A 14,855-nucleotide genomic window follows, 5' to 3' on the forward strand; every position below is an offset into this window, starting at 1 on the left:
ACACTTTTTTTTTTGTTTTGTTTTGAACCTTTTTGGTAAAAGCTTTTCACTTAAAGAGGCACTGTGTAACATTTCTGATGGTCTGTCATGTTTGAATTTATTGTAACTTGGTTTGGGACAGATGTATTTCAACGAGATTTGATTAATACGATAAATATTTTTAAGAATTATGAATTACTCACACAGATTGTCGTCATCTGCTCCTCTGGTCAGAAAATACAATATTCTGACAAGATTTACTGTAAACTTATATTGTATTCGTCTGTTCGTGTACAAGTCTGTGCATTTGTCAAACGTTCTTCATCTTCTCTTCACATGTTCACACCTAAACTACAAGACGCTGCACAGACTTTTATCTTCCCTTGTGCAGAACTTCCACGAATCAAAGAAAACTCAAGTTCAGAGCGTCGACCGTCTGGAATCATTTATTTATTTAATCCTCTCAAATCTATTTCCTCACTGGACTTTTTTAAAAGACAATTAAGACAAACATTGATTTGTGATGCTGTTTAGTATCTGAACTACTGACAGTCGACTTGTTTGTTCATGATGTTGTGATAAAATCATGTTTAGAGGGGAGATGATTTTATAAAACCAATAAGATCTTCTCCTTCTCTCCTGAACAGTCAATTCTGCTTTTTATCTCTTCAAAATGTTGTTTTTAATATACGTGCAAATAAAATCTGTCTATCTAATGTTGAAATGCTTTGCCCAGAATGTTCCACAGTGTTCAGATGTAAGGTGACCAGGAGGGAGCATCATTTTTGAAACTTTTTTTGAAAAGCAATCTGTCCCTAATATTATTTTTTTTTACATTTGCCAAAGTAAACTTTTGTGAGAAATTTCATGAAATTCTCTTGATGTTTACTGGATCCACCGAGCCTCTGGATCTGTGGCCTTAAATCTGAGCTGAAAATTCTGTTTTTCTTTAATAACATCCTCAGTTTTTCTGGAAACTTTGGGTTTTCACTGAGCCGTCTATGATCACGACAGAAAGAACAAACTTTGTGTCTCTCATTTCATCTTTGGCCTTTGTGGATTTTGGATCAACTCAAAATCTTGACAAAATTGTCTTAGAACGTTGGTAACTGGTACCAAAAGATGCGCAATACCAACATTTATATTCAACTTTAATTGACTCCATGGACATAAACAAATTATTTTGAAAGTTATTTGAGAAAAACAGATTTTTCTGCCAGAGTTTTATGGACACTGTTGGCATGGAACTTAAGAGTCTTTGGTGGACCCAGTAGATTTTATTCACTTGAGCAAATTTTGTCACATTTTTAAAATTGGGCACAAATTGAATTTCTGACACTGGACCAGTCGTCTCTGTTTCCCCGGGACAGTCCCAGATTTGAGCCTGTGTTCCCTGTCCCAGCAGATTTATACAAAACCACTGATTTGTCCCACAGTTTTATACAAGAAATGTCCCAGTGTCTCTATTTTTGACCAATTTAATCCGTGTCGACAGTAACAAGACTCATAAACTGTCATTTGTTTAGTTAAAATGCAGAAAAACGACCAAAACACAAAGAAAATGTGATTATACTGACTCAACAATTTTCCTTAATTTCGCACTCGTTTTACAATTTTATTATTACCAACCACCACAAATCGAAAGGATCCCAGTTTTTTATTTTGAAAATCTGGTCACCCTTATGTTTAGCAAGTTACAGGTCAGATCTGTGGAGAGGAGAGCCCACAAATAGAAGCAATACATGTTTTTTGGAGGGTTTTTTTAGCAATAAAATAACAAGTGGATTTTTTTTTCTAGACAAAGCATTAAGATCTCTTCAGTGAATAAAGTTGGGTTCTTTTTGGGCCTTTAAAAAATTTTTGTTCTTGTTATTTCTACTGTGATTTCATTAAAGGTATATGTTCCAAAATGTCTAAATCTAAGTTACATAGTGCACCTTTAAATGGTCAGCTAAATAAAAGGAAAAATAATCATAATATTGTGTTAAGTGATTAAAAAATGATTCAAACCAGTCAAAAAAATTTGAAAAATTATAGAAAATCAAAATAAATCTTGTCAAAGTGACTCAAAATCAAGCTTCTATTCTGAATTCAAGCCGATTTTAACTTGAAGCCGTGCGGTGATGAGCGTGAAATCATTGTCTCAGGCCGTACGTTTACACTACATTTCTACCAAGCGATGGTTAAATCTACAAATACAAAAAAAGGTACAAAAACCGATGCATTCGCTGTGTTTTCCGAAGTGCATCTTCTGTAAAGTTCGTTATGCATACATCCAACTGTGTATGGAGACTGGAAGCTATAATACGTGAAAGTTTCAGGAGGGAGACAGCGGGGGACATGGGTGAAATCATCTGAGGTATAAGGGAGCAGCAGTCGCTTTTGTGCTCGTTAAAAGTTCTACGATTCAGTTTTCTCCTCCGTTTTCTCGCTGATTGTTTCATGGACCACGATGGGACTGGGGACGTAGTTAAACGGCGTCACTCTCGCGGATTTGCTCGGAGACCCTTGGCGAAAATGCACCGCCCCTTGCGTTTGCGGCATTTGCGATGCTTCGAAATCTCCGTCCTTCTTGCTGAATTTGTCTTCCGAGTTTTTGGGAGCTTTGTCGACCATCGGCGAAGTGCACGAGTTGGTTTTGTGGCTGTTGACGTCTTCGGTTTGGACCGTGGCGTCGCTCGTTTTTCGCGACTCCAGTAAAATCGTCGGCAGCTTCCCCAGCGTCGGGAGTTTCGCCTTTTCCTCGACGGGGGAAGGCACGAGCGGCAACGCGTTCTCCGGCAGCGTGCTTTTCAGAATCTGAGGCACGTCTTCGTCGCGAATCCGCCGCCACGTTACTCTGCTGTCGCTTTTACGCGTTTTGCCGCCTTTCTTTTTCGTATCGTCGCGTTCGCTTTTGGCTCTTCCGCTGGAGTCGGAAGAGGAGGAGCGCAGGGAGGACCGGCTGGTGACGCGACTCAGGAGGTTAATACTCGGAGACGAAGCGTGCCTCTTAAATGTGTCGGTTTCTTGCTGCGGTTTGACGCGATTGTTGTTCATTTTGTTCGTAGTGTTGCGCTGCGCGGCTCTACACGGGCTTTCGGAACTGGTTCTCCGCGCCGTACGTCTTGTCGCGACGTCTCTTTCACTTGAAATCGCACGAGAATTCACGGTTTTCCTCTCAATTGTCGGGTTTTGCTTTTGGACTTGCTGCTCTTTGGGCGGCGCGGTCTTTGTCGGTTCGCTCGACTTCGATGGAATCCTTTTCGGAGGCTGGACTGCGACTTTTAGCTCCTGGCATCGCGACGAGCAGAGGAACACAGCGGTCGCTGGCGCCGCCCTACGAGGGGAGCCGTTTTGAGACCCGGGAGTGTTCCTACCGGATCCGTCTCGCCTGATTCCCGTCTTTGAGTCTTTGATAAACGTCAGCTGCCTCATGAACCCGTTTCGGTCCGATTCTCCGCCGCTCGAATGCGCCGATGACATCCTCATCAGGTCAAACCGATTTGGCGGCCTCCTCGTGCTCATTTGATTATTGTTATTATTCTGTCTCGTCATCGTCTGATTGGTCACGAGCGGAGAAAGGGGGCGTGGTTGTCTTCCCGCTTGCATAAACGGAATCCGAACGGGTGATTTTTGCGTTTTGGGCGGTGGAGACTTTTCATTTTGGTTCACGACCGGAGAGCGCCCCCGTCTTTCTGGCGGGCTCGTCGCGGGAGGACTGATGCTCGGCGAGGAGTTCTTCTTTTGAATCGGTTTATTCATCTGAACTGGCGACGTGACCTTTTTCGGCGGCGTTTTGGAAGGCGTGGAGCTCGAAGAAGATCCTGAAGAGGTGCTTTTCGGAATTCTCGGCGGCGGAGTTGAACTGCGTTTCGGCAAAGACCACTCTGTATCTTGAGGTCTTCCAAGTCTGTGTAAACTTTTAGACCGGTGCTGAGCTAGTTCTGGATTTTTGGGCGCGTCTGAATCGTTTTTTCTAGGAGGAGGTCTTTGCGAGGGCGGGTCTTCCTTTTTAGGCGTATAGATCACCGTTCGACCTCGGAACACCACCGGGAAATTCGGCACGGGTTTACGTTGCGCGAAATCAAGCGGTTTGTTCGGCTTCTTTTCTTTCGCGAACTTCCTCTCTTTTGGCGTGAAACTCGACGTAGACATAAACGAAAGCACCGACTCCGTTTCCTCCGACGACGGCTCTTGGGATTTCGACGCCTGGAGCCCCGTCACGACCGAATTCGCGCCTTCCTGTATCGCCCTCCATTCCACGCTGTTCAGATCGGATTCTTTGTCCCACGCCATGTCGTCGCTGTCCAGCTCCTCGTCGATGCTCCACACGTCCGCGGACCTCTGCCTCTGCTTCTCCGCCTTCTTTTTCCTCGCGGACATTTTGCGTCGCTGCTTCGGCATGGCGGACGTGATGCACCGTTGCAGCAGATCGTCCTCCGAGTCCAGACTCACCGAACTGGGCGAGCTCTGTTCTTCGTACGGGCTGTGGATCAGCATCGATTTGCTGTGCTGCGTCATGTTTTTGTTGTGTCGATTCTTAAACCACACTTGCTGCGCTTTGGCTTTGTGATCTTCAAACTCGGCGTCGCTGAGGGAGCTGAGCGACGAGCTGAGAGAGTAGCATCCCGCGGACTCGTCTTTGATCAGATTCTGTTTGATCCGATGAAAACCTCTTGCTTTTTGCGAATTTTCAATGCGTCCGATGTTGGTCATACTCTTGGACAGCGTGTTCCTGCTCGCCTCCCTCAGCTGCTTTCTCGTTGGCCGTTTCGCGAGTTCTTTGTCGTCGTAAAAGCTGTTACTATCCTCTGACGAGTTGCGCTTGTGATGGTACGTGCGTTCGCTTTGGCATCGCAGGTTCAAGTTACTTTCAGAGTTGTGTTTGATTACGGGAAGCTCCATCTTTCTCACTTGCATTTTTCGTTGCTGAATCGGCGACAGGTTTCGTTGACTGGCCACTCTGTCCGCTACCTCTTTACTTTGCATCAGAACCCTTTGCGTCGGCACCACGTGTTTGCTCATCCTCGTAAGCTGTATGTCCGGTTGGTAGCTCGCTCTGTTCGGTTTGTGAAAATGCGAGAAAATCCTCAAATCCTCAATTCGTTTCGCGTCGTCGTCCATCGGTTCTTGCTTCAGACCTTTCGCCGTGCACTCTTTGGCGCCTCTCTCTTTCACCGAATACTGCAAAGTTTCGTCGCTGAGTGAAGTCGTGCTGGAGAAATTCACCGCCGTGTTTTCAGCCGAATCGGAATCTTCGAATTTGTCTTTTTGCGGCATTACGATGCGTCTCCCGTGGTACATTTGCGTTTTTCCGTTCGGCAGCATGTAAACGGGAAGCTGCATTTGTTTTCTCATCTGCGGGTTGAGCATGTGCGGCGGGACGGTCATTAAAGACGGTCTTAATTTTCTAAACCTGGACGGCATCGCGGAGTTGATGCATTCTTTTAGTATTTCGATATCGTCATCCGAGTTTCCTTCACTGTATCGCTCGTTTTGCCCGGGCTCTTCCTCTTCGTAGCAAGCGTTTTTATCATTTTGAAGCAGTGGCGTTAGTTTCAGCTCCACGTCTTTCTGAATGTAGTGTTCGTGCAACGGTAACGCGCTCAAACTCGACGCACACGAGAAATTTTCGGTCGGTTTCTCCACGGTAAAGTAAATCATCGCATCTAGATCCGACGGGTTGAATCTTTCTTTCGAATCTGTGATTTCCATGAACTTTCTTATGCTCGTTTCCCACTGACCCATCGGCTGCATTTCGGGCACGTTTTGCTCACCGTAACACGGCGTTTTGCTGCGACTTGGCGGCATAGTTTGACCGGGACTGTCTGGTAAATCGCTCGGGCTTATCGTACCGTCGATCATCTCGCTGCAGGGATCGCTCTGAATGGAACTCGCGATGGACGGAGATTCGAAACTCCCTAATGAACTCACGGAACTGCACCTGCTCATCACCAGCGGCGTCTCGTGGATGTAATTTTCGGACGAGCTCGACGGAGACCTATCCTCGAGTATCGTATTTTGCGAGCCACGGAGGAACACTTTCTCCCTTTTCGCCGGACACGGAATCGCGATCGGAACCGTTTCTTTGCTTGGGAACGTTTTGGAATCGGTCACGAGCAGCTGGCTGTCGCTCAGATCCTCCAAAGTCTCGTCTTCTTCCGCGTTTTTCAGCACCTCTCCGTCCTCGACTTCGATAATCTCCAGTGACGAATCGCTGTCGAGCTCGTTTTCGCTTTGCACGTCCAGCGCTCCGACGCCGTCCCCTTCGCCCGACGAAAGCGAGGACAGCGAACTACAGCGCGAGAAGCAAATCGGCGTATTCTCGACGGAGTATTTCTGAACGGTCTCCATGGGGCCTATCGTGGGACTTCTCGTTGACGTCATTGGCGAAAACTTGGTCATGCTCCCTCCCGTCATCGCCGTCGGCACCCAGGCTTGTCTGCGCATGGCCTGAGCCGCTTGGACGTTTATGGTCGTTTTCGCGACGCCGAATTTCGCCACACTCTGGATGAGCGGGACTTGTTGATACGACGGCGACAGCTTTATGGAGGTCATGCTGACATCGGAGGACATTTTTGTTGACGCGCTGACGGGAGTTTGAACCGGCTGCTCTTGGTTTTTCTCCGCTTCGGTTAAATTAAAATCTTGCGTTTTAATTTCTTCGTTTCCCATCGTGTCTCTCTCTGGTATCTCTTGTTCGGTTGTTTCGTTTTGAACGGCGTTGATCATGTTTAGCAGCTGATCGTGCGCCACCTTCAGGTCGAGTTGGTTCGGTCGTTGCTGTTGGATTACGACGGGTCTCGGCGCGACAGGTTGAATCTGATCTTTACTCCCGCAATACCCGTCGCTGCTGCCGCTGTTCAGACTGTCCGTGGAGACGCTCGAGTGCGCCGCCTTGAGCCGTAAAAGTGCGTGCGCACGGCTGAAGCGATCTCGTTGCACCAAACTGCTCGTATCGGAAAAACGGCACGGCGAACAGGACATCGCTCGGCCTTCGTTTAACTCGTCCATGCTGTACGGCCAGTCCGCGAGGTGATCTTCGGAGCTGAGACTCAAACTATCCTCTGACGAAGTATGCATGGTGATATCGTCAACCAATCTGTCAATTTTCGCGACGGTGTTCGTGATTTTCTTCGCCAACTTCTCCGCCGCGGCTGACACGACATCGTCTTCCGCGGGGGCGATTTGTCGGATTTTTTGCGGCGGTTCCACGTCTCTCTCCGGTTTGTTGTTTTGCTTTTGCGCTTGGTTTTGGATCAGATTCGAATTGGAGAGGAACATCGACAGCATCGAGAAGCTTCCGGTCTCCAAACTGCTGGACATGTTGGGCCCTTCGTCGTCGTCGAAGCAGCCGGAGTCCGAGGCGTAGTCCTTGGCGAGACTTTCGATGTGGCGCAGCGGTTTGTGAAGAGCCAGGTGTTTCGGGCTTTGCTTTTCTATCGTGTCGAAAGTCTCCGCTAAGTGTTTGGCGTCCAGCTCGGCCTCCAGAGCTTTCTGTTTCCTCATGTAAAGCGACGGCATGCAGGATCCGGGCGACACCACGGCCGTATCTTTGTATTTGAGCGGCCGGTTGGTGAGCAGGTTCCTCAGGGCCGCGGCGCTGCCCATGGCGATCATCTTGTGCTTGGAGTGGATGAGGTTTCGGAGCATGCTGACGGCGCCCATGTCCCAGAGCAGCTCCTGGTCTTTGGGGCTGCGGGCGGAGAGGTTCCACAGGGTCCCGCAGGCGTTTCCCACGATGGTTAAGCTGTGGGAGCGCAGGTGCTGGAGCAGAGTCTGCAGGCAGCTGTGGTCACGCAGGACTTGTCTGTGGAGAAACGAGAGACACGGTCAGGAAAATGAAAACGCTTTTATTTGACAAACACGTCCAAGTCAAAGTGTGTCATTCGTTCATTTGTTTTTCGAAATAAAACCAAAAATAAGAAAACGGAAAAAATATATATATATATTTTGTTTATTATTTGTCTAAAAAAACTAAATGAAAAAAGGGACAAAGGATAACAATTTGTTTTTTCAGTTTTTGATTTTGTGTTTAAATGAAAAATGGAAAAAACGGATAACGGCCGTTTACGTGACTTCCTTAACTTGCGATGCCAGAATTTTGCACCGCATATGGACTGAATCGGGACTAAACCAGGTCCAGGATCAGACCGGGACTGAGACCAGGACCAGGACCGAGATCAGACTAGAACTGAGACCAGGATTGAGACCGGAAACAGGACCAGACCGGGACTGAGGCAGGACCAGACCGGGACCAGACCGGGACTGAGACCGGGACCTAGACTAGGACCAGACTGGGACCAGACCAGGACTGAGACCGGGACCTAGAGTAGGACCAGACTGGGACCAGACCAGGACTGAGACCAGGACCTAGACCGGGACCAGACCAAGACCAGGCCGGGACTGAGACCAGGACCAGACCAGGACTGAGGCAGGACCAGACCGGGACCAGACCAGGATCGAGACCGGGACCAGACCAGGACTGAAAAAGGTTTAGTCCTGGTTTAGTCCGGTTTTAGTCCTGATTCAGTCCATATGCGGCGCAAAAGTCACGTGAACGGACCGTTATGTGTTCTTCATTTAAAAAAAAATCAAACGATGAGGCTGTTTCTGTGTGCGTGTGTGTGTTTGTGCTGTTCGTGTTTGTGTTGTGTGTGTTTGTTGTTGTTTCTGACCTGTAGTCCTCTCTGGTGGCGCTGAGGCTGTTTCGTGTGACCTGTGTTTTTGTGCTGTTTGTGTATTTGTTTGTGTGTTTGTGTTGTTGTTTCAGACCTGACCTGTAGTCGTCTCTGGTGGCGATGAGGCTGTTTCGTGTGTGTTTGTGCGTTCGTGTTTGTGTGTTTGTTGTTGTTTCTGACCTGTAGTCGTCTCTGGTGGCGCTGAGGCTGTTTCGTGTGCGTTTTGTGTGTTTGTGTTTGTGTGTGTTTGTTTGTGCGTTTGTGTCTTGTTGTTTCTGACCTGTAGTCGTCTCTGGTGGCGCTGAGGCTGTTTCGTGTGCTGTTTGTGCGTTCGTGTTTGTGCGTTTGTGTGTTGTTTCTGACCTGTAGTCGTCTCTGGTGGCGATGAGGCTGGACACGTTCCTCAGGATGCCTCCTCCGCTCTCGATGATGGCCAGAGAGTTGGTCTGGCAGCGGTAGGTCAGCGTGCTCACCAGGAAGCCCAGCGCTCCCTCCACCGAGCAGATGGACGCTTTGTTATCGATGCTGTGAGCGGAAAGGTTCCACAAAGCGCTCAGCAAACTCTTCAACGTCGACTCCTGCGGACGGAACATCACAGACCGAGTCAAACATGAGCAGAGCGACCAGACTTTCAAAATAAAACTAAAGGAAAACGGTTCTGGACTCATATGAAGTAAGAAAGTTTTCAGAATTATTTGTGTTTATATTTGTCTGTAGTTGAGCGTAAAATAAATCTTGTTAAACTCTGGAATAAGTCGAGTCGAACATAAAAAGTCTTGTGTGAATTTTATCATCAGAATAAGAACTGAAAAGTTACGATGCCAAGAATTAAAATCACCACATGAAAATGTACGATTAAACTTTCTTCAGAACGAACACGAATTCACAGACACAAGGACTAAATCAGGACTAAATCCCAAAGACTGAACCAGGACTAAATCAGGACTGAACTAGGACTAAAACGGGACTAAACCAGGACTGAACCACAAAGACTAAACCAGGACTAAACCAGGACTGAAACACAAAGACCAAACCAGGACTGAACCAGGACTTAAACAGGACTAACACAGGACTAAAATACAAAGACTAAACCAGAACTAAATCAGGACTGAACTAGGACTAAACCAGGACTAAACCAGGACTGAACCACAAAGACTAAACCAGGACTAAACCAGGACTAAAACATAAAGACCAAACCAGGACTAAACCAGGACTTAAACAGGACTGAACCAGGACCAAACCAGACCTGAACAGGACTAAAACAGGACTAAAACACAAAGACCAAACCAGGACTAAACCAGGACTGAACTAGGACTAAACCAGGACTAAAACACAAAGACTAAACCAGGACTGAACCAGGACTAAAACAGGACTAAAACAGGACTAAATCGGGACTAAAACGGGACTAAACCAGGACTGAAACACAAAGACCAAACCAGGACTGAACCAGGACTTAAACAGGACTAAAACAGGACTAAATCACAACTGATCCCAGAACTAAAACAGGACTAACACAGGACTAAAACACAAAGACTAAACCAGAACTAAACCAGGACTAAATCAGGGCTGAACAGGACTGAGTGTCGTTGCTATGTGTAGACTGTCAGGTGACCGCGGGCGAATGGACTGGCACAAAACTCTGTGCTCCAGATCAGTCCTGGTTCAGTCCTGGTTCAGTCCTGGTTTAGTCCTGGTTCAGTCCTGGTTTAGTCCTGGTTTAGTCCTAGTCCTGGTTCAGTCCTGGTTTAGTCCTGGTTCAGTTGTAAAAGTCCAACATTTCGATCGAACAATTATGTCTAATATTCCTGAAAGTTTTTTTACTCGATTATCAAGTCAAGTCCAAGTCGAGTCCCAGGTCTTACTCCATTTGATCAAGTCTCAAGTCCAAACTTCTGAAACTTTGAGTATCTTGAAAAGCGTTAGAAAAGCGTCATGTGTGTTTTGTTTCCTTCAGTTGACGTCCTGACTTGAAGCTGAGGTGTTTTTGGTTCGTTCGTACCTTGGTGGCCTGGAGCGCGCAGGTCATGAGCGCAGACACACAGCGGATGTCCCGGAGAACACGTTTACTGCTGATGTCCGCTCGCCACGAAAGGTTCCTGAGGACGGACGACACGACCTGGTGCAGCTCCTCACTGTCCGAGCCCAGCTGAGCCACCAGGGCCTGAAGACAACTCCTCCGAGAACACAGCGTCGCCTGGAACACGGAGAAACACATCAGAACAAGTGAAGACAACTCCGGCGGGAACACAGCGTCGCCTGGAACACGGAGAAACACGGAAAAACATGGAGAAATGTTATCAGAACGAGTAAAGACAGCTCCTACAGGAACACGGACAAACACATAAAGTTATCTTAAATATCACTATAGAACAGATATGAGCCTGAAGACAGCTCCTGGGAGAACACGTCGTCTGGAACTAAAAAAATCTTCATATATTGTTTTGAAAAAGCTGTATTTTTTATTCCACAACACTTGTTTTATCAGGTTGAATTTCTTCTGTTGATCTCGGTCCACCCTGCCTCTGCGCTGTTGTGTAGAGTGACCAGATTTTCAAAATAAGAAACAGGAACGTCGTGGTGGTTTGCGATAATAAAATTGTGAAATTACTGTAATTATGGAAAATTATTCTGCACTCAGCTCGAATGTGAGTCAGTATGTATGGTCGTTTTTAAGCAGCTTTTCTGTATTTTACCGAAACAAATGTCAAATGTTTATGTGGGCTTTCACACGAACAGTATTTGTTGCACCAAACGGTCGATTCGAATCAGAAGCTCTTAGTTCGTTTCTTTTCGTTGGTGTGAAAAGCTTCAATCGGACTCGGACCTGGACTAAATCAAGCGAACTGAGACCTCAAAAAAGAGGTGGTCTCGGTTCCACCAAATGTCAAACTTCGGTGCGGTTCCTCTGGTGTGAACACGAACTCAGGTCCAAACCACAGACAGTCGGTCCAAACCAACTATTCTAGATGCATCATGGGAGGGACACGTGTCTCTGTCTGAAACGACGCGCTGTACGACTCCAGTGTGATAACAGATTGTTGTTCAGACGCAGCCGCGACTCATTTATGAATTATTTTACCAACAATGACCAAAACAGAGAATGAAACACACGAAGATCAGAACAAGAACCAACGTGTGAACATGTGTCTCCAGAGTGAGTGTAAATTGTGGGTGTGTACGTGTGTTCAGGACCTGCACACACAGAGAGGTCCCGCTGTTCCCCGTGTTCACGCAGCAACAGCATTTGTTATTTTAGGCTTTAATTAACCAAATCATTTGATGGCAATAGACAATAGTCTATTCAACTGATTCAACTTTAAAAATGTCCTGCTTTTAGCCTCGTGTGAGAAATACAGTCAGACTAGATCCAAACCAGAGTCCTGACCCAGTGGGAGCAGCTCTGGTTCTGTCCGGGTCAGAGGAGCTGGAGCGGGGAGTGATGTCAGGAACCTGAGAAGAACTTTCCCCGAGAAGAACCAAGAGCACGAAGGACGAACGCTCAGAACAACATAAAACCAACAAACTGGACTCACACTTCTGTCCGGATGCTGCACCACCTCAGAACCAGCCGCGGTTCTGGAGCGCGGAGGACCGGAGCAGCCCGTCCGGACCTGTAGTCCACAGAACATTCTCACTTTCCCCACACGGAACCAGCGCACAGACGATGACACAGAACCACTCTGACCCAGACCATCAAACTCTGGTCTGACTCTCCCCCCGTCTGACCGAGACCGAGACCGAGGACCGAGGATGACCAGACCGAGACCAGACCAGACCAGACCGAGACCAGACCGAGACCAGACCGAGACCGGACCGAGACCAGACCGAGGACCGAGGACCAGACCGAGGACCAGACCGAGACCAGACCAGACCGAGGACCGAGGACCGAGGACCGAGACCAGACCGAGACCGAGGACCGAGGACCGAGGACCGAGGACCGGACCGAGGAGGACCGAGGACCGAGGACCGAGACCAGACCGAGACCAGACCGAGGACCGAGGACCGAGGACCGAGGAGGACCGAGGACCGAGGACCGAGGACCCAGGACCGAGGACCGAGGACCGAGGACCAGAGCCCAGCCCCGTCCTGAGGGTCTGAGCCGCGGTGATGTTCCTCTTTATCTCTGTTTCTGCTGCTGTTTCCCTCAGATCTTCTGCTCTGGGCTGATGTGGTGAGTTTGTACAAAGTTCTACATGTTGCTGTTTTCTGAGTTCATGGTGACAGGTTGAGGTGACGATGGTCCGTGGTCTGAACAGGAAACATCGGTGTTGATAACTGGAGGTGTTGGAGGTTTGTCGGTGAGAAAGCGGACCACACTGGAGTCTATCTGCTACGTAATAACGATTTTATGGTCTGGTGCGAAACAAATAATCGAACTAGTGATGTGAAAACGCCCTATGTCTCACTTTACTGTTGCAGGATCAGATCAGGTCAAAAATAGGGACACATGAGACAAATGAAATCGAATTCGAATGTCCCAGTGTCTCTATTTTTGACCTGATCTGATCCTGCAACACTAAAGCGAAACATAAACTGACATTTGTTTAGTTAAAATCCAGAAAAGCTGCTTAAAAACGACAAAAACACAAAGAAAATGTGACTAGACTGACTCGTTTTAAGGACTCGTTTCACAGTTTTATTATCACCAACCACCACAAACCGAGAGTCTCAGTTTTGGTGGTTGGAGCGGCACCTTGTTGACGACGTCTCCGAAGGTGAGGTTGGTGAGGGTCATGCCGGCGTAGCGTCTCAGGGCCATGTTGATGGGGTCGTTCTGCGTCCCGTACATCTCGTTCTCCAGGTGGATCAGGTCGGCCACCACCTGCAGGCCGCCTGAGGAACAGCAGCGAGAAGAACGTGAGCGCGAGAACACGACGAAAAGACAAAAACAAAACGAACTAGAGCCACGAGAAACATGCGCCGAACAGAAGAATACATGTGTCACTGGTTTATTTGATTTTCAAAATAAAACCAAAAGATAAGAAAAAAAAAACAAAAGCCTATTTTCTTCATTATTTGTTTCCAAAACCAAATAAACTTTTTTTTTAGTTTTCAATTTTGTGTTTTCGCCACATACGGACTGAACCAGGACTAAACCAGGTCTAAACCAGGTCTAAACCAGGACTAAACCAGTCTCAGTCCCAATGTCAGTCCGGGTCCTGGTCTTAATTCTGCTCTCAGCCCTGGTTTAGTCCTGTTTTAGTCCTGTTTTAGTCCTGTTTTAGTCCTGGTTTAGTCCTGGTTTAGACCTGGTTTAGTCCTGGTTTAGTCCTGGTTTAGTCCTGGTTTAGTCCTGGTTTAGTCCTGGTTTAGTCCTGGTTTAGTCCTGTTTTAGTCCTGGTTTAGTCCTGTTTTAGTCCTGGTTTAGACCTGGTTTAGTCCTGGTTTAGTTCTGGTTTAGACCTGTTTTAGTCCTGGTTTAGTTCTGGTTTAGTCCTGGTTTAGTCCTGGTTTAGTTCTGGTTTAGTCCTGGTTTAGTCCTGATTTAGTCCTGGTTTAGTCCTGGTTTTAGTTCTGGTTTAGTCCTGGTTTAGTCCTGGTTCAGTCCTGGTTTAGACCTGGTTTAGTCCTGATTTAGTCCTGGTTTAGTCCTGGTTTAGTCCTGGTTTAGACCTGTTTTAGTCCTGGTTTAGTTCTGGTTTAGTCCTGGTTTAGTTCTGGTTTAGTCCTGGTTTAGTCCTGGTTTAGTCCTGATTTAGACCTGGTTTAGTCCTGGTTTAGTCCTGGTTTAGTTCTGGTTTAGTCCTGGTTTAGTCCTGATTTAGACCTGTTTTAGTCCTGGTTTAGTCCTGGTTTAGTCCTGGTTTAGTCCTGGTTTAGTCCTGGTTTAGTCCATTATCTGTTTTTTGTTTTTTTCATTTTTCATTTAAACACAAAATTGAAAAGTGAAAAAAACTGAATCATTATCCGTTTTTTCATTTTGGTTTTGGAGACAAATAATGAAAATCGTAGTTTTTTTTCATTTTCCTTTTTTTAATATATTTTTTTCTTTTTTTCTTTCTTATTTTGAAGAACAAATAAACTACTGACACACACAGATCCAGGAGCCACTTCCTCTGTCTGGGTCAAACTTTATGAATATTCAGCGTCTGGGAGTTTCCCGTTCACACTCTGCTGAGTCGGCGGCAGAAACACACAACACGGGACCTGCAGGTTTTTCATCTGGAGTCAAACGGGTCCAGACTCAGATTCAAGCTCCTCTCCTTTTTTTTT

At 47.0% G+C, this 14,855-nt stretch overlaps 1 protein-coding gene across 1 annotated transcript in view; it reads right to left on the reverse strand.

The window, feature by feature from the left end:
- Positions 1-2,379: 2,379 nt before the first annotated feature.
- apc2 (APC regulator of WNT signaling pathway 2) overlaps positions 2,380-14,855 on the reverse strand; it is a 39,782-nt gene continuing 27,306 nt past the window's right edge. Inside the window, 4 exon segments of the mRNA XM_020932020.2 lie at positions 2,380-7,771; positions 9,006-9,220; positions 10,642-10,836; positions 13,336-13,475. Of these exon segments, the coding sequence (XP_020787679.2) occupies positions 2,380-7,771; positions 9,006-9,220; positions 10,642-10,836; positions 13,336-13,475 (5,942 nt within the window).

Source organism: Boleophthalmus pectinirostris, unplaced genomic scaffold, assembly GCF_026225935.1.
Source record: "Boleophthalmus pectinirostris isolate CB_2022bp ecotype Guang Dong unplaced genomic scaffold, ASM2622593v1 HiC_scaffold_7, whole genome shotgun sequence".
NCBI lineage: Eukaryota > Metazoa > Chordata > Actinopteri > Gobiiformes > Gobiidae > Boleophthalmus > Boleophthalmus pectinirostris.